This window comes from Artibeus jamaicensis, unplaced genomic scaffold, assembly GCF_021234435.1.
Source record: "Artibeus jamaicensis isolate MK-2021 breed Jamaican fruit bat unplaced genomic scaffold, CSHL_Jam_final contig_3126, whole genome shotgun sequence".
In the NCBI taxonomy this organism is placed as follows: Eukaryota; Metazoa; Chordata; class Mammalia; order Chiroptera; family Phyllostomidae; genus Artibeus; species Artibeus jamaicensis.
This window is the reverse complement of record NW_026521723.1, coordinates 5536991-5556607: the sequence shown is the minus strand read 5'-3', so window position 1 is coordinate 5556607 and position 19617 is coordinate 5536991. Positions and strand designations below refer to the sequence as shown.

At 39.7% G+C, this 19617-nt stretch overlaps 1 protein-coding gene across 15 annotated transcripts in view; it reads right to left on the bottom strand.

Annotated features, from left to right (window-relative positions):
* BBX (BBX high mobility group box domain containing) overlaps positions 1-17802 on the bottom strand; it is a 255771-nt gene extending 237969 nt beyond the window's left edge. For 7 of the 15 annotated variants that reach the window (XM_053663007.1, XM_037148879.2, XM_053663022.1 and 4 more), the window contains exons 1-2: positions 17674-17802; positions 14462-14532 (exon numbers count right to left, since the gene is read on the bottom strand). In XM_053663007.1, the coding sequence (XP_053518982.1) occupies positions 14462-14521 (60 nt within the window). In that variant the 5' untranslated portion in view covers positions 14522-14532; positions 17674-17802. Of the gene's footprint in view, positions 1-14461; positions 14535-16601; positions 16668-17148; positions 17281-17673 lie in introns of those variants that run through there. The other 8 variants (XM_053663017.1, XM_053663016.1, XM_053663010.1 and 5 more) reach the window with 6 other exon arrangements.
* Between the last annotated feature and the right edge of the window lie 1815 nt (positions 17803-19617).

Below are 19617 nucleotides of genomic sequence, written 5' to 3'. Positions count from 1 at the left end.
ATAGTGGGTTCTCGAACACTAAAACATAAATGAGACATTAAGCCCCAGTATAACCCAGATTTGGTGCCCTGGGGTAAATAAGAAGAAAATTAGAAGTTTTCTTAATATTCAATTTGTCTTTTTTATTTTTAAGCTATTTTTAATTTTATTATGTACATAATATATTAATAGCTCAATATATCTAATTTATAAATAAATGTACATATATCAAAGATACATGCTCAAATTCTTTTACTGAGGATAGGATCACACTGGCTTAGATGACACATTTGAAATGACCTGTCTGGCCCAGGTAGGGTTAACCTGGGCTTTCCACCAGGTTCATTTTCTCTTTGATAAATTCAAGTTAGCATTTTGCTCCAATGCCTAAATACTAAGTAATACAACCAAAGTTTAGGTCCATCCCAATTTCCACTCCCTAATAGTCTTCTCTCACCACCCCACACTTACCCTCCCTGCGTCCCATAGGTATAATAGCACCTTTATTTTCTATTTCACCTGTGGTATATGTGTGTGTCATTACTATACTAGATACATGCTGAAGTCCCAGATTCCTAATCCAGCTTTATACTGGGCTGGCCAAAAAGTCTGTTTTTCTTTTTCCCCCCTAAGATGGCTCTAGAAACACCTGTCTTTAACTCCATTCGAAACAATTGTTAGATTGTACTGTGACAGTTGTCATATCAGTGTGTATTTAAAAAACACTTCAAAATTGGTGAATTTTTGCGTAGCCATTTTAATACTGAAGATGGAAGAAAATGTGCAATATTTTCAGCACATTATGCTTTATTATTTCAAGAAAGGTACAAATGCAAATGAAATGCAAAAAAAGATTTGTGGAGTAAATGGAGAAGGTGCTGTGAATGAATGTGTCAAAAGTGGTTTGCAAAGTTTCGAGCTGGAGATTTCTCACTGGACGATGCTCCACGGTCAGGTAAACAAGTTGAAGTTCACAGCGATCAAATCAAGACATTAATTGACAACAATCAATGTCATACCATGCAGGAGATAGCCAACATACTAAAAATATCGAAATCAATAAAACGAAGAATGTATCTTTTATTTCATGGAAAAAACCATAGAGACTTTTAGGCCAACCCAATACATTTTGAGTATTTGGCATAAAATAAAGACAATTCAATCTATAGAACCCAGAATTACCAAACAGATATGATAAAGGATGATCCTTTGCTTTATCAAAGACAGCTCTTCTTCATAAAGTGATTGGGAGTGTATTCCTTTACACAGCTCCCTCATGTGTACTTTACATTGATTACTGAATACAAGAACCTGGGAATAGTAAAACTTCAATCTGTAAAATCAGAGCCACTGCTAATTGAAGATCATTTAGAAATACACACGAAGCATACTGAAATTAGATTTTGTCAATAATAATATATTAATTTTGAGAAACTAATTAAGTCAGAACTTTTCAAGAAAACATCTTTAATAAAGAACAGTACCAATCACCCTAATTCTTAAGATCTACATATTTATTACACTTAAGGCCACTTAGCTGTATTTGAAAGATATGTCAGAAATTACATGTATGGTCACATTTTAAAAAATAAAAGGAAATCCACTTCTTAACAATTAATTCATGATCACAGTTCCTTATGCAGTAAACTTACTACTATGTTTCAGATAAGTTTTCATATGTGTAATTGTGTCCACATGTGATCAATCCCCTTACAAGCCCTTTTGAGCTTCTTTATAGAAACTTTTATATGGATTTGTATTATTCATGCAAAGGCTGTATACAAAAAATTAAAATAAAATCCTGGACTTACAACAAATCTGAACATGTTCTCTGGGACTGCTAAGAACAGGTAGCACCAAATGAGATGAGAACACATGTTCATATACGTGGAAGTTCATTATCACCATGTATTTAGATTCATTTAGTAATGAAATCTAAATAGCTGTACTGACATGATTTCAAACAGTCCCAAGACAAAGAACGGAAGAAAGACTTCCAAGTTACTATTTTCTGTCTCCGTTCCTTTTTGTTGCTTTAATGTAATTAGGGTCATTATCAATGTTGTGAGTTTATGAAGAAATATTTTCCCAGATCAGCTTCTTTATGATTTTGCTTATTAATGTATTTGCTTGTTATCAAAAGCACCCATGGCTGGCATCTGGAACACTGAGCACCATGTTTTAGAAACAAAGTTTTCATCTAAACTGGGCTGATATCCAGAAAGGATCAGTCAAAAGAGGGCCACAGCTAAAGCCGGTGAAAAGGCAGATATTCTGAGGTGTAATAAACCAAGTCATGATCAAAAGAAGCAATATTAAAGGTTTGATCAAGTTAAAAGGAATCCAAAGACCAAAGGCCATATCACTAAGGCAACCAAACTCATGGGAGCCTCCAGACCACAGCTTACTAAGCCATGAGACAAAACACAGTTGTAAATACAGCTTGAAAACACCCTGGAAAACCTGAAAACTAATTAAAAATTATTCCCGATGCTTCCATCAATCTATAATCTCTTATGTAATATACAAAAGTCCATGTTCACCTATTTAGAATTTCATGTTGTACTTTAGTAGCTGGGCCAGTCTTATTAATATACTCCTAACTGGTATAATTTATCTAAGTGAAGGTAAGTACCCTATAGGAGTTTATAACATTTTTATTGTCATGTGTTTGGATCCCCAGTTTGGCTTCTAGTCCAAACTACCAAATCATGTTAAAGGCATACTGAATAGAATAATGATTTGGTATATGCAGAATGTTCAGACACTTCCCTTCACTTCGAAAGTGTTGTCATTACAGATTATGACATTAACAGCAACAAAATTAAAAAAGTCTAAAACACTTGACTGAACATAATTTTTTTAATCCTCACCCAAGGACATGCTTATTGATTTCAGAGAGAGGAAGAGAGAGAGACACAGAGAGAAACATCAATGTGAGTGAGAACCATCAATCAGTTGCCTCCCAGACACACCCAGACCTGGGGATTAAACCTACAACCTAGGCACATGGTCTGACTTGGAATCAAACCTGCAACGCTCTGATGTACAGGACAATGTTCCAACCAACTGAGCCACCCAGCCACGGCTGCAACATACTTTTAAAAATAAAAAATCAGTGGCCTTTTAAATAGACCAAAAGCCACAGAGATGCACTAATATTTAAATAAAAGCCAAATTAGGGTTAGAAATTTTTAATATCCACTCTGCTGCTTGGACCAAATTCATTTTACAACCTTAATGACAACTAGGACACAGTGTCACCGCAACAAACTGCCCCACCCCATTCGGTGTCAAGCTCCTCTGCTGAAATTAGCCAGCTTTTCAGTGGTATTTACTCAGCAGTATTTCATGCCATATCTGTTAGGACAATTAGCATAGAATAACTTATATGATAGATATTTACATATAGTGGCCTTTTCCAGCTAGTAGAACACATTTGCTTTGGGGACAAGAGCTGTTCCATATTCATCTTTTTAATCTCAAAGTCTAAATCAGCATCAACATGCCATAGGCTCTCAATCCATGAAGAGTGAATTAAATTGATCATCGCTTTTGCTACGTTAATCTCACCAACACTGAACCAAATTAGTTAATATGCAAAATATTCTTTGAACATGACCCAAGCAAAGTGGAAAAAATAGTGTCAGATGCCATACATTTATGTTTCAGTTTCCCATCCACTTGAATGAGAATAGCGTGCAAGTGGTTTCTTGTGAGGGGTGAAACACAAGACATGGAAACCCACAACATTTGGTAAAGTACCAAGCAGCTAACACAATACAAGAGCACACCTTTAATGAGACTACCATCCACAAAAGCTACTTTGCCAAATTAGGAAAACAGCCTATTTCCATGTTTTATGGATCAGGGAAAAAAAAGAAAAGCCACTAAAAAAAAAGGATAACATTTTGATCTTCCATGTACAATTTACTCTCTGACTTCGCGGAATTTGCAAAAATCAAAGAATTTCAGATGAGCAGAACTCTTAGTATAAAAAAGCAACATATTATTTTGTATTTTCTAAGTGATTTGCTACTTGTACACAAATGTGTAATTTATAAACTTTCTTGTACTTATTTCTTGTACAGAGCAGAAATAAATTTCTTAGGTAAAATAAATCAAACATATCTATACACCACTTCAAAACCCGAAAACTTTTGACTGGCCCTGTATCTAATTCAAGCTTGATCATCAGACACCCTGAAGTGAAGTCTATGAATCTGTTTATTAATGTTTCCACTAGTAAGGAATTTCTTTTTAAAGTACATGTCAGAAAGCTATTTCATAATACTATCACGTTATATTGGTAAATTCTTTAAGTAAAATACAGGTCTGGCCCTGGCTGGTGTAGCTCAGTGCATTGAGCACGGGCCTGCAAACCAGATGATCGCGGTTCGATTCCCAGTCAGGGCACATGCCTGGGTTGCGGGGCAGTTCCCAGCAGGGGACTCATGAGAGGCAACCATACATTGATACTTCTCTCTCTTTCTCCTTCCCTTCCCCTCTAAAGATAAATAAATAAAATCTAAAAAAAAATACAGGTCTGTCCAGAAAAAGTCTAGCCATTGTTAATACAATGAGAACAGTTTGTACGACATGGATGTAAACTGGCAGCCAAGGAGAGTGGACTGGAATGTGCATGTGTGAACAATGACAACTTCACTGTACTAGTCAGTGGGGGTGGTAGACACCACTGAGTGAGCATGTGCACTGTGTGACCCTCATGTTCAAAACAACAGAGAGAGTAGAATAAGAAATCTGCATCAAATTTGTGTTAAGTTTGAACATTATGAAAACTTCAGAAGCTATGGGCAACTGGTGATTGGGCAACAGCTTCATCAGGACAACACACTCATTCATGCATCACACCTCATGCAGTTTTCTGGCAAAACAACCAATTACCCAGGCAACTTAGCCCCAGATTTGGTGCCCTGTGACTTCTGCTTTTTCCCCAAACTGAAATCTACCTTTGAAAGGGAAGAAATTTCAGACTGTTGATGAGATTCAGGAAAATATGATGGGGCAGCTAATAGTCATTGGGAGAACTGTGTGAGGTCCCTCGGTGCCTACCTGAAGGGGCCTGAGGCATCATTGTCCTATGTACAATGCTTCTTGTATTCTGTATCTTCTTCAATGAATGTCTCTTTTTTTCACATTATATAGCAGATACCTTCTGGAGAGATCTCATATATTCATCAATTTAAGTATAATAAAGGACCAGAGTAAAAATATCATAGAATATTCAGCCAGAAAAACTTAACTCCTTATGAAAAAAAACAAATTAATTCCCATGATGTACAAGAGGAATTACTAAATAGTAAAAATAGTAACTGTTGTTATTATACATTTCTATACTAGATATACCAACTAAAAAGAAAGTTCACTAAATGTCGAATTTATAAACTAAGGTTTGGACTAGAAATTCTCTGTGACCTCACTGATAACTGATCTAGCTCGGAGATGTCCTCATTTCTCTCCCTTAAGAGTGATAGAGAGTAGCATTCCAACCCTATCACTTCAAAATGAAGATTTCTCTTTAGGAAGAAAAAAACTGGGGGTAATTCTTGGCTGGAAATTGCCCCAAACCTTTCATTTCTAACCTTTTTGGAATATGGCCCTAAAGGCAAATAAACAACAGGAAAAAAACCTAAAGACTGGCACTACAGCCAGGCATACTTGTGTGACCTCTGACAAGTCACTAAACTGGAGACTTAATTTCCTCATCATTAAAATAGGGTTACCTCTCATCAGAAAGTTATGGAAAACAAAGTAGTAAAAATAAAACTTGTGCTCCAGAAAGCGGCCCTCAGCCCAAACTAACTTCCTCCCCCTCCCCAAAGTAAAATAGTATTTGGGAAACTCTTCTAAACACTGCTTTCAACTTTCCCTTAAATAAATGAAACTATGTAGTCAATCTAGCACCCTAAAACACAAAAACAATTGGATAAAAAATTTACTTCAATTTATTTCATAAAAACAATAGGTGACTTGACTTTACATAGCCATGCTAATTGCACCTCATAATCCCTTCCTAATTGACACTTTCAGGCAGAGAACAGGGTGAAGTCCAAAACTCCTATATCGTCAACTTTATTTTATGAGTAGTGATAAATACTAAAGCACCACAAAAACTAAAAAGTATTTAAATCAGAAAGAGTAAAAAACAAAGTTCAACTTCATATTCTCAGTCTCAAACATTTGTAGGCAGTATCACAGATGCAGATTAGTGACTATGATGAAAGGCTGACAGCAAAAAAGAGATCGGATAGGAAAGAAGGAGAGGGGAAGAAGGAAGGAAGGAGGGAGGGAAGAAAGAAAGGGAAGAAAAAATTGTGACTTCGGTAACTCAAAAGACTATCCAAGTTTGACAGCTGAGTGTAGGGAATGATTTGCCCATTTTGTTCCATGCTCCGTCACATTCCCTCCCAGTCAGTCACTGAGAACTCTACTCGGGTGAGTTTTGAGAGGTACACCAATAGGAGAAAAACAACTCAGAATTTTTTAATATTAAAAGAATCAGTATTGCTAATAAGACTCCCTCTGAATTCCTCAATCGGTGCCTTTCCTACCATGGTCAATCAAAATAAATAGTAACAGAAGAAAAGCTTTCTTTAGTCATTTGGTATCAGTCTACACAGCAAATGAAAACTGGTTCAAGTCTAACTGTAACAACAGATCGCATCGGCTACTGCTTTATCCTTAATGAATGTCATACAGACTTTCCTTCACATCAAACTTTTCATTTTTCTATGGCTTTATAGAAAATTAAAAGTACAACGGCAAGATCTTAAATTTTCATAATGCCAGGTACCTTTATTTTCGTAATTACTGAAAATAAAGGTACCTAAAACCTCTCTAAAACAATATAACACAAAAACACTATCATTTGATAGTAGATTAAATCTGCAAAACCATTTTTGATTTTGATTCTGATAGAATGTAAGAATTGCGCAAATGGCACTATAATAAAGGAAATATAACCCCTTCGTGAAACCTCTCACCAATAGTAACCAATAGCAAATTTAGCCTAAACTTTGTTCAGTTACATAAGTTCAACATGGTAAGCATTTCAAATGTTATATAGATTCAGTGTTTGTTAATCTAATAAAACTGACAATTATAAAAACAACAAAAAAAGGAATCACGATGTCGAAATAAATAGACAAGGTTCAAATAACGGGGTGTGTGTGTGTGTGTGTGAGTGTGTGTGTGTGAGCTTTCCTTACCCAGCGGAGGAGCCTTTCACTCTGCTCTATTTAGGAGGTATGGTACAAATGATGTTGACTACCTAGGTACTACCATTTTGCTTATCTGACTTTATAACCTCTAAATGCCTTCCACCCTTGTATTTGAAGGCACAGGGTTCCAACAGTTTTACTGAGTTAAAACAGAATGTTAAGGTAACTTCATTGATTCGCCAGCTTGCAATGAACTCAGAATGTTCAGTGATCAAAATTAGCAAAAGAATTTTCACGGAGTGAAATGGATAGAAATACCAGATAATTTCACTCTGGGGACTAAGGAAATACAGTAGGATCATAATCCCTTATGTGAAAGTCTTAGGTCCACGTATGCTTCAGATTTTTGTATGTTTTTAAAAGGTTAGAGAGATATTGTAATAACTACATGTGGTCAGGGAGACCACTGTATAAAGCATTGAATTACCTAACCACTATGCTTTTATACATGAAACTATGTAAAATATTGAATATAAACTGATTAAAAATAAAATTTAAAAACAAAGAGAGAGCACATAGCATATAGTATATAACACTCCTAGCTAGACCTAGGACAGACCACACAATCAAATATATTACTAATTCTATAGCAAAGTATGTGAATACTCTTTCTAAGTGAGCTTTAAAAGTATTTTACACAGGCCCACGACAGCTTAGGTCAGGTTTTGCTTTTGTCACTCAATGAGGCTTGATTCCAAACTTTTAGAGAAAAAAAAACTTTGTTTTTCAGAGATTTTCTTTTTTTAGATAAAGGATTGTAAATATATATCCAATACCACTACATATCAAAGCACAAAGACATTTTCAAAATATATGGAGCAAATTAATTTATTGGAGATGAAAAGGTGCACCCAATTAAAATTTAGCAAAGTAGAATGATGTTCCTGGCAAATTTAACCTTAAAAATTAGGAAGTGCAATTACTTCACTTTATTCGGATAAATGAAATGCTCAGACTACTTAAAAACAAATGTCTATGTTAGAGGTAATGAGTATTTGAATAGGACAGTACTGTTTGAGAACTCTGATATTCCTTGCAGCTGTTGGCACTTCCTTCGCATTTGATCACATATTGCATTTGCCCCAGTTTTTAGTTTTCACATTGTTTGAGATTTCAGGGGTTCTGTGTATTTCCCATTCATTTTCTCCGCTTGCCCCTTTTCTGTTTAAGTCTCTATTTTGTGCAGTGTAATTTGTTATGCACTCTGGATGTAATGCTTCTCAATCTTCATGCCTTGACACAAAAATAAGATTTAATTGGCTGTGAAGAGTGCCCCAAGTAATTGCTTACAAACAGTTAAATTACTATGGTTTATAAAGGATTTCATGTTTGTTATGATAATATGATTCTTACTTATATTCTAATATTCTTAAAAGGGAAAGAAGTGGCTTTATCATAGTGTGAACTAGGTATAAAACCCATCACATAATTTATGTCTATAACCAGGGAAATCACAATGTCCCATGTGTAAACATCAGTGGCATGAGTCACAGTAGAAGAAAGTTTGACTGAGGAGTGATGCTCTGTCTAACACATTCCAAGATACATCGGTCTCCAGAGAGAATCCTCATCTAACCCCCTCGAAATATGAGAAGAGCTGCTCTCTTGTCCTGTGCATTATCTTCTTTAAGAGGTGGGAAAATCCTTCCCCAAACCTGAAAGAGCATGGTACGTCGTTGTGCCCGCCTCGGCTATTCTTTTTATTCTTCTGGTTAATGTTAAAAACACACTAGTTTCATGATACCAGAGTTGAGGACTGGTGGTTTTCAATCCTTTTCATGTCACAGCACTCATAAACTAATTACTACAATTCTGTGGCACACCAAAAAATATATTTTTTGCTCATCTGACCCAAAAAAGATATAATTTTGATTAATTCGTACCAAACAGCTATTGTTGTGTTGGCTGTTGTCATTTTCTTTATTTGATAATCTAAAGGAAAAGAGGTCAGTGCCCCTGACTGAACAGTCAGGTACTGCACGTTTGAAAACTATTGTGGCACACTGGTTGAAAATTGCTGTTTTAGAGAAAACGAAAATTAAAGGTGTAGCTTTGAGGAATTTCAAACTTGGGAGTCAGGATGAAATGAGATGTATCTATGAAAACGAACACTTATTTTGAGTGCTAACTGTGGATAAGGGTCACTACAGACATTATTATCTTTGTAATTCTCATTCTGTGCATGGTAAATATTAATATGCCCTTTTGCGCATACGATAAAGTCTATTCCGAACTGACATGCTCAAAGTCTCTTAGCTTAGTAAGCAACAGGCAGCAGGAGTGCACCCAGGAGTTCTTTGGCTGGGAAGGCTCTGCTCCTTGTACTGCAACTGCTACTGCAGTAATACCTACAGAGGGCACAGAGGGTCCTCTCAGTACTGCAAACCCTGACTGAAATACAGCCATAGAATCTGGAAGCTGGAAGAGACTTCAGGAATCAATGAACTCCAACCCCACTTTCAGGCCATGACTCCCATTCAGTCTTGAGCCATCTTTCCCTTATACTACTTTCTCAAAGTGTATCAGAGGATCTGTGCCTGCTTCAGTGTTCCCTGCAGTGTGAGTTGTCATGCAGATTCCTGAGCCCTATACTACACACACTGAATTAGAATACCTGGGTCTGGGGCCTGAGGACCTCCAATTTTAGTGCTGGCACTCTAAGCTGGTGTTTCTCAAACCGTAACTCATAAAAATCAATTTAGTGACTAACACCTTGCACTTTTTAGTTAAATAGTTTGAAGCAGATTAGATTTTTAGGATCAGGTAAAAATAGAAAATATGGAAGGGCAGTACTCTTAGTACTGTTTCAGAAAACTTTTCTTTCAGTGTTTATATGTAGATTGTAATATAAAAATTATTTTTCATATATCTCAGTAAAAAACATTGAAGAAATACAGCTATTTTAGACAATTTTTGTCCTTGTTCTTATTTCACCTTGGAAATAAGTTATCAATCTTTTATTTAATTATCCCCTTTATGGCATAATTCATGGATAAAGTCATTCTATGTCCTTATTAGGAGTTCACTTATTCCCTTCCAGGAGCTTTTTTATTCCCTGATTTTTTCATCCAAGGGCCAAGTTTAGCCACATGGTTTAATTACTTAATCAGTATTTTGCAATATTTTTATTTTTCTAAGATTTCATAAAATTCAATTCATTCTCATTTGTACTTTGTGTTTTATACATCCTCCTCACTATCTGAAGTTATTTCACTATCTAGATCCTTAAACTGACTCACATGTTTTAACTCACTTAGTTTACATTTTGGTAGGTGTGTCAGTGCTTCGTGGTCTGTATTTAATCCTTTAAGTCTTTCATTCCCCTTACTCTTCTACCTTCTATTTATATATACTTTTAGACAGAATTCTTTACTGGCTTGCCTTACTTTGAATTTCTATTGTATAATTGATACTTATTTTCATTCTCACCTTATCGTTTTCTTTGAAAGGTAAAAAATGAAAACCATCCCCATTAATTCATGAAGATTTTCTGGGTATATCTTTACCATTTTAAAATGATGTCCTAGAGTTTCAAGAAACTGGAAGTGCTTTCTAAGGACTAATACGAACCCAAATGAATGGTGAGTGAAGCTATACTCACAAAGTGCTTTCCTCAGCTATGACCTAAAACACAGACATCTCTGCAATTCCACACTGTATGTGATACCTGTCCTTGAGACAGTACAAACCCACTGACTGAATGCGAGTCACAGAATTTTCAAACTGGAGGAGCCTCCATTCAGTCTATTTAGCCTTAGTCTTTACTTCCTTCAGAGCAGTGTTTTTCAAAACGTAGCCTGAGGACCACCTGCGTGGGATTTACCTGGGGCACGGATGTACTTGAGACACATGATAAAAAATGAAGCCATGAGATTACAATGTTCTTATAATTGGGGTTTATTTTCATTTCATAGTGAGAGAAAGGAAGCTGACTAAAAATACTGGATACCATTCAGACCTATTTTTAAAAGGTGCCCTTAATGATAAAAATTTTAAAAATGAGATGGATTTCAAGGAAAGTGTGGTCATAAGTTAAGCACCTCCTTAACTTATTAAAATACAGGTATGTCACACTGGAGGTGACGAAATATGCTGAAGTTAATTGCCTAAATTAAGTAATATAAAACAGGTAATATCACAATTTTAAACATTTTTGCACTTTTGTAAAACGATATTAATTTCAGGATTTCCCTTAGTACAGCAAAAACAGGCACGCCTGTACGAGGCTATTCTCCAAAAGATTATTTTAATAGGGTTGATATGTGAAGTCTTTATTACTTCTCTAATATTAAAGTAGTTGATATGTAGGTTAAGATCTCCAAAAATATGGCTCTCGCATTACTCATGCTCTATATGAAATGTAGGAAAATGTAAACTTCAAGTATGTTAGCTGTTGATTAATCATTTAAAATTATGTTTGTAATTTTACTGAAAAACATGGTTAAATACCTTAACTGCCAAGTTAGATTTTTATGAGTTGTGCCACCTTTAGACTGCTGTTCCTTCTTTCTTTACTACATACAAAAAAAAACCCTTATCAATCACAGTTACTTACAACACAAACAAACCATAATTATTACATGTTCATCCTAGCTTTCACTCAAATGTCTAAACAAATCTCTGTTTCAATAGAGCAAGTATAAAGATCAGGTCTATAAGGTGGCACACACTTTTCAGGTTGCATAGCAGAGCTCTACGTATGGTCAAAGCAGAGCTATCTCACAAACTCTTAAACCTGGAACTATTTTTTTTAATTGGAATACAAAGAGAAAGATGGGTTTATTTGTAAAAAGTATAAAAATTGCAGATTTTTGTTAATATTTAAGTCTGTAGTGAAAGATTCTTTCCAAAACTGCCACAGTACCTCCAAACATATAGCACTAAAAAACAACATAGATGAACCTCCTTTTCTATAGTGAGCATTGAAAATGAAATGTAGCCTTGGCCAAGCGACACCACTGGTTGGAGCGTGGTCCCTAAAAGGTTGCAGATTTGATCTCAGGCCAGGGCACATACCTCGGTTGTGTGTTCCATCCCCATGTAGGGGCATATACAGAGTTCTCTCTCTCTTTTTCTCTCCCTCTCTTCCTCTCTCTAAAATCAATAAGTATGTTCTCAAGTAAGGATTATAAAAAATAAAATGCAAATTAAGGCTTCAGTTTCAGAACTTCATAGAGATATGCAGAATACTAAAATGTGAAGTTTGGAAACACTTGGCAATGTAGAAGCAAAATCTTTAGCTAAATTCTTATTTTGATAATTAAGCCTCAAATCTCAGAAATACATTTTAGATGCAAATAACTAGTAATTCACTGTTATAGAGTGAGTTTTTTAGATCCCTAATACAAGTTACACTATAAAAACTACTCTGACTTCAAAGGCCAAGGCCATTCTTAAAAGTATTGTTTTAGCCCTGGCTGGTGTCGCTCAGTAGATTGAGCACTAAACTGAAAAGCAAAGGGTCACAGGTTCAATTCCCACTCAGGGCACATGCCTTGAGTTGCAGGCCATGTCCCTGGTAGGGAGTACAGGAGAAGCCACCACACACTGATGTTTCTCTCCTTCTCTTTCTCCCTCCCTTCCCCTCTCTCTAAAAATAAATAAATAAAGTCTTCTTAAAAAGTACTGTTTTAAGTAAGCAGTTATTTGATATCTCAAAGAAATATAAGATATCATCAAATAGCTTTTATTCTGGAAAGTACAGATTATTATTTTAAATTCTGAATTAGTCAAATATATTTCCATGGGGAAAGAACCAACATTAAAAGTTTGCTCCAGTGAACAAAATAATGTGTCTCACATGTATAAATGTGGTGCTCTTTAGTAATCAGAAATGCACTTTGAAAACTCTTGCCATATGTTCAAAAATGAAGAATTCTTCCAAACAAGCTTTAAAAAAAATCGAAGACATTATATCCACATATTTTGGCACACACTAAATTCATCTTATAGAGAACCATTGCATTCTGGCCACTCCAATCAGCCTGTTATGTATGTGAAGTACTAGGAAGTTCTCAAAACTATCTGAAATGTGATATTCATATTCCGCTAAAGATGCTGAACACCAGACTTTATATTATATCTCATCTAAGCCTCAGCAATATCAAAGGATATTTCGCTACTGTATGGAAACTACCAGAAAGGCCTGGTCTTCAAACTCAATTCCTCTTAATATGAAGACAGCTTTTTAGTACACACACAATACTCAGCAAGCCAAGAAACAATAAAGGTAAGTTCCCTTTTCTTCTCTTGTATGGAAAACTGAGTCCAAATCCATTTTTATTCACAAAATATAATCTCTACCTTCACTATGGTAGTATCAGAAAGCACCATAGCTGATTTATACAGTTTAGTACAACCAGTTTTCTTAACATATCAGCAACTGAAGAGCTCCTCAGAAGTTCCTTAACAATGGAGGGGCAAAATTACAAGTTGGTTTTCTACAGTTGGGGCACCACGACACTTCCAACGGCTCTATCCTCAGTTTTCACCTACATCATTACTTCTCACAAAGTTTTCAGGCACTCACTGTCCCACACATTATTTCACCAATTTTTCAATTAGGGAGGCATATATCTGAAAAAAGCACTTAATGACTTTCAAAGTCACTATTTATTACACATACAGGCTGTTAAAATGTACCAAATTTCTCCACATACATAAATTTTGAAGAAAATTATGATCGATTTGGGTCAGTAATTTGCCTTTACAATCAAGCTGGTTGGTATGCTAAATGCTAGATTTACTATACTGCCCAGTTCACCCTTTCCCACCACAAAAGTAACTGTCACAAACAACACAAGTTACCCAAGAAAAAGGCCTAGGAAAAGAGTGAGCAAATGTCAGTCACTATAATTAGACAGGCCTTCTGTACAATGCTTCCTTGGGTTTTTAATAATTCTCTCCACTCATAAGCTGCAATCTTTCTACAATACTACCTGGCATTAATTATCCTAGGCCTTCAAGTCATTATCAATTAAAACGCCTATTTGAAAATAAGTTTTCAAATGACACTTTCAGACAAACATAATATGAACATTTAAACTATCTTAAAATAATAGTAATGATAGTTGAAATCTACTAAGAATCCTAATATGGTTTCTGTTGTTGGAGCATTAGTGAAACAAGCTTTCTGGGGTGTTGCAACCTCCATAAAGCATCTTCTTTTGTAAACAGTAATGACCCTTAAGTCATCACTCATAGGCATCCAGGTTTCCTGAATGAAGAGTTTGCATACTTACCCAGGAAGGCAAATGGAAAGTACACAAGGAGAAGATGAACTGCGGCAAAGCCTTTGTCATATGATAGTGACCTATAAAGTATCAAATAAAGTACATCATCATTACGGATGAGCTTTACAAGAGTCCCAACTCCTGCAACATCTATGAAGAACCCTGAAACCCAGGAGTCTATCTCCCACCAAAAGCTCCCCTCTCTCCACCCCATGCGCAAACTGTGGGGCAATAAAGGCAAAGCAGCTCCCTGTATGAGAGGGCAGAGGCTGAGGGTAGCCCAGTGGCATTCCAAGGTGTCTCAAGAACTCTCTCTCCCCATTCCCCGCATGTACAAAGCAGAAAGTTGATCCATTCTGCAAACCCAAAACCCACACCGCAATCATTCATCAACTTGCACAAGTGATTACCGCCCCCAGGACAAATACACCAGTAACCAAATCATAGCAATCGATTGGCAGCCGAGCCTTCGCGGTGTCCTGGAGCCGGCCAGAGGTAGCAGGGCGATGGCAGTGGGTCCAGGTAGCAGAGCCCTCAGCCCTGCAGACCTGGGCTACCACAGCCTTCGCCCAAACACCCGGCTCCGGTCACAATCCCGAGACTGGAGATTGGAGCCGAGCAAGGAAACACCTTAGCCAGAGCCCCGGGTGGCAAGTGCAGGGCCACCAGGTCTTCGAGTTCGGGGTGGGGGGAGCTAGGAAAGGGAGAGGGAAGAAGGGAGCAAGAGATCCCACCCTGGCTTTGTTACTGGTCACCATCAAGTTTGCATCTTAGTACAAAATGTCGATCTTAAGGGCTGACAAGACAGAGGCAAAGGGAGAAAGAGAAAGGGAATAGAGTCCATCTTGCTTTGGGGAAGAGGGGAGAGAAAAAAAATTAAGTGCAAATCCCACACTCCGGTCGTAAAAGTCTGCCAAACACCTTTCATAACGGAGGAGCAGCGAGTGGGGTGTCCCTGTACCCGTGGCCGCTCGAACTGGCGGCAGTCTGGGCAGAAAAAGCCTCCCTCTCCTCCTCTTCCTCCTCCTTCCCCTCCTCCTCCTCCCTCTCCTCCTCCCGCGGGCCCCGGCGAAGATCCCGCCGCCACCGCTGCTGCCTCGGCTGCCCCCCGGGGAGGCACCACCGCCTGGCCCGGCGCTGCCATTCCGGGCTTGGACTGCGCTGTGCGCGTGGGGCCGAGCACCGGATGGCCGCGCGGGGACGTCCGCGCCAGGGACCCCCGCACCCCTTTGCCGCGGGCTGGCTACAGAAGTCGCGCGAGCAGAGGTGGTGGCGGCGCGCAGAACAGGGGGCGCGCGTGAGATTCCCCACGCCGCGAGTGGGCAACCCCAAGAGATGGCGAAGAACGCCCCTCCCTGCGCAGGGAAAGTACCCCAGTCCCCCGCAGCCCGGCGTCCGCGAACTGGAGACGAGAACTGGACGTGTCATTAGCAGGACAGGCAATGGTTTCAAAGCCCCAGGCCAATGATCATTAGCTGAGGCTGAGCTCGTTCCGTCCCCATCCCCCACCACCTCCACCCACCTTCCCCTTCGTACCCCCCCCACCTCCACCCCACCTCGAGAAACTTTTCAACAAGATCCACCTGGACTAATTTGTCCTCAGACAGTTAAAATATTGACTAGACCCTACACACCGGTAGGGAAGGGGAAGGCACGCTTTATTTTCCTTTCTACAGAAAGGAAAGCAAAAAATAGCTTCTCTCTCCGTCTCTCCCTCTCCCCCCCCCCACTCTGTCGTACATGTTGTGTCTTAGCTTTTTGCATCGTTTCGTTTTACCTTCCTCATTTAGCAGAAATGATCGCGAATATTTCACACATAAACGTGTTCCAGATTCTTGGATCCTGGGTCCTTGTAAATTACAGGACTCCGGTTTGGTCTCAGTTACGTTAAGTTTCATACAATACCAAAAAAAATTAAAAAATAATAATACATTTCTGAGGGTAAGCGAGCGAGTCGAGGTGGAGGAGGAAAAGAAACCTCGAGTCTGATTTCTGTAATTTACTAGCGACCCGGATCGCGGCAAATAACAGTGTAACACGAGTGTGGCCTGAGAGGGCTGGGGAGCTCTTTCTAGAGGCATCGACCCCATCCCCGGATAAAGGATCTGCAAGTTTTCTGTCATCGCGACCATGCAATGCCATAACTTACCTTCAGAAATAAGACTTTAAACAGCCAAGGCCTTCCTCCTCCCCGCCACCACCACCCCCAGCCTTGATCTCTCCACCTTAAACTTATTGACACAACATAATCCCACATTCAAGCAAAACCCTGACACAGCCTCCCTCCTCGTCTTCCCCCCTCTCTCTTCCCTCGGGTTCGTTCTCTCTCTGCCCCCCCTCTCTCGTTCCCCCCCCCCCCCGGCGTTCCCTCCCTCTTCTCTCTCCCCTTCTGCCTCGCTCTCTTCCCTCTCCCCCTATTCTTCCTCCCGGCTACTCTGGCACTAAAACAGCACTTTCTCTACTCGCCGCGCATTTGGTGAGGGGTGGGGGGTGAGAGGGCAGCGACCCGCGGGGCCGGAACACCCAAATCCCAACTCTCCAGATGAACGAGCAACTGGGCTGCTGTTCCCGGTCACCGACGCACACGAAACGTTCCATAAATCCACGGAGGGCAGGCTCCTCGTACCTTCCTCCCCTGCCCCTGCTCCCCAGGCCCCACCTCCCCAGCAGCCGAGAGCAGGCTGGAATCCACGTACTTTCGCCGCGATGAAGTTTGGGGCTCCCCGGGCGGCCACGAGCCGCCCGCCGGCGTGAGGGCTCTGTTGTTGTTTTCCTCCGGCTGCTCCTGCCCGCGCCCCGGCTCCCGTGCCCCTCTCGGGCAGCGCTGCCTGTGTGCCGAGAGGTGCTGGTTGCAAACGCAGCCTGGCACCGGCTGGCCTACTACTCCCCAGCCCGGCCCCCAGCCTCCCGCCCGCAGGGCACTGCCTCCGCGCCCCGCGCCCCCCGCCCCCCGCCGGCGCGGCCGCCGCGACCCTCGCCCCCGACCTCTCCCGACCCAAAGTTTTGGCAGAGGGGGAAAGTGCCCGGGGAGCGGGCCGGCTGGCGGCTCCCGACGCGCGGGGTTCCCTCCGTCTTCCTCAAGTCCACCCTACCGGCTGCCGCCGCCGCCGCCGCCGCTGCTCCTGCCGCGGAGTCCTTGGGGCTGCAGCCCGGCGGGTCGCAAGTGAGTAGGAAAACAGAAAGTGCTGGGAGAGCGCCCAGGAGGGATGTGGGGCGCTTACCTCGCGGGCTCGCCCACCGTGAGGGCGTCTGTGTGGCTCGCCCTCCGCGGCCAGTCAGGGGTTCTCTATGGGAAAGTGGAGAGGAGCTCGCGGAGCCGCTCTGCCTCCGCTTCACTGTACACTGCTCCACATACAGTACATGCAACCCGGAGAGACTGAAAACACTCATTTTATATAAGGCAGCCTGCCATTGGCCCGCGCCCTGACGGACAGGCCGCGCGGCCAAACAGAAGGCCCGTTACACCCAAACACACGCACACATACACACATTTCACAGAGACACACAAAGATCATCACATTTTCTATTTTCTAATGTTCGGGACCTGTAGACAGTAGGAGAGGACAGGTAGAGAGGCCCAGCAGAGTGAGGTAAGGGTGAAAAACCCTGTGTGCGCCAAGTTGCAAGGCTTGAAACTGGTGTCCTTTTGACTTGGAAGGGTGATAGTAATAAACTACAACTCCAGTGGATATGGAAGTGAGGGTTTTTTTTAATCGATGCCCCATGGAAGAGGCATGCATTGTGTTGTGATTTCACACCCTGATCTGGCTGATAAGTGTCCAAGTAAGGCTTTTATCAGCTTGAACTTCTTTTATCAGTGGGTTAGGCCAAAAGAGTGCAAGATACCATAAGTTTATTAGGACTATAGTGCATTGAGGTTGTTAATGCTTCATTAGTAGGTAAATCCAGAAAAATCAATACAGAAATACACAAAACACAGATAAATATTTAGCTGAAATAGTCAAGCTACTTTTAGCTGGTCGGAGGACAAGTCACTTGTGTGGGCATACAAACAGCACTTAAGGTAGAATAAGGCATGGGAGATTGTCTATAGCCCTTTCTTTTAAAAATAGACTTTTTGAGTGAATATACACAAGATTTATATTTTGCATATTATATATATTGACTTTACATATTTCACATCTTATATGAACATCACATGCTGGCTGACGTTTGGAGATGGTGAATCTAAGGAATTCTGTCTGATTTGTTTTTTCTATAATGCATCTTTGCCAGATTATATTAGACAGTGCTGTATAAAAAAGTCAACAGGTTGCTGGGGGGAAAGTCATAGCTGGGAATTAAGAGGAGTAGATTCTAGACCCAACTCTTGAACTAGTTGAACCAATTTTGAGCAACTAACTTGGCAACTTTAAAGTTCAGAATTGGTTTTAGGCATTGTTTTCAATTCTTTCTTTTAAAATTAAAATAAGAAACTTTCCCAAGTTTATATTCCCTAAGTGTTTATTCATCATCTACTATATACCAGGCATTATCATAGGCTCTAAATGTTTTCTTAAGATTCCTTCTGATTTAAGAATATCTGGATTATTCTTAAACACAAACAGTTGAAGACTAAATAAATACTATAATTGTATGTCCTAGATGCGTAGCTTTAAATCTTAAAGAAAAGCTGAGTAAGAGAACTTATTTCAAATCCCCTATTATTTCCTTGATGCCATCTTACAGTATTCCTCTCACATCCATAAAGTTATCAAATGAGACAGAGAGAAAGACAGGGAGAGAGAGAAAGGGAGAGAGATACTGAGAAAACTTAAGTTTATGAAGTTTAGAAAACAAATAGTGGTATTTAGAAAGGTGATGTGTTAATTATTTTTAATAAATATAATTTATAAAATGGAAAAAATATATAAGTAGCACTTTAAACTGTACTATTAAAGGTTGCATTTAATAACACTGCATGTAGTTGACTGAAGGAACCAAGTGTTCTTTATCTCCACTACACTGCTATGAAGTCAGTTCTAAGTATTATCATCTCTATTTTATCTGTGAGAGAAATGAGACAGAGACACATTATATAACCTGCTCGATATTACACAGAATACCAGTGAAGAAGTAACTTAAACCCAGTACTGGACTCTTCCTACCCAGCACAGGTTTTGAGTAACTTGACAGTTCTTCCTTCGAAACGACAAACTTCAGGG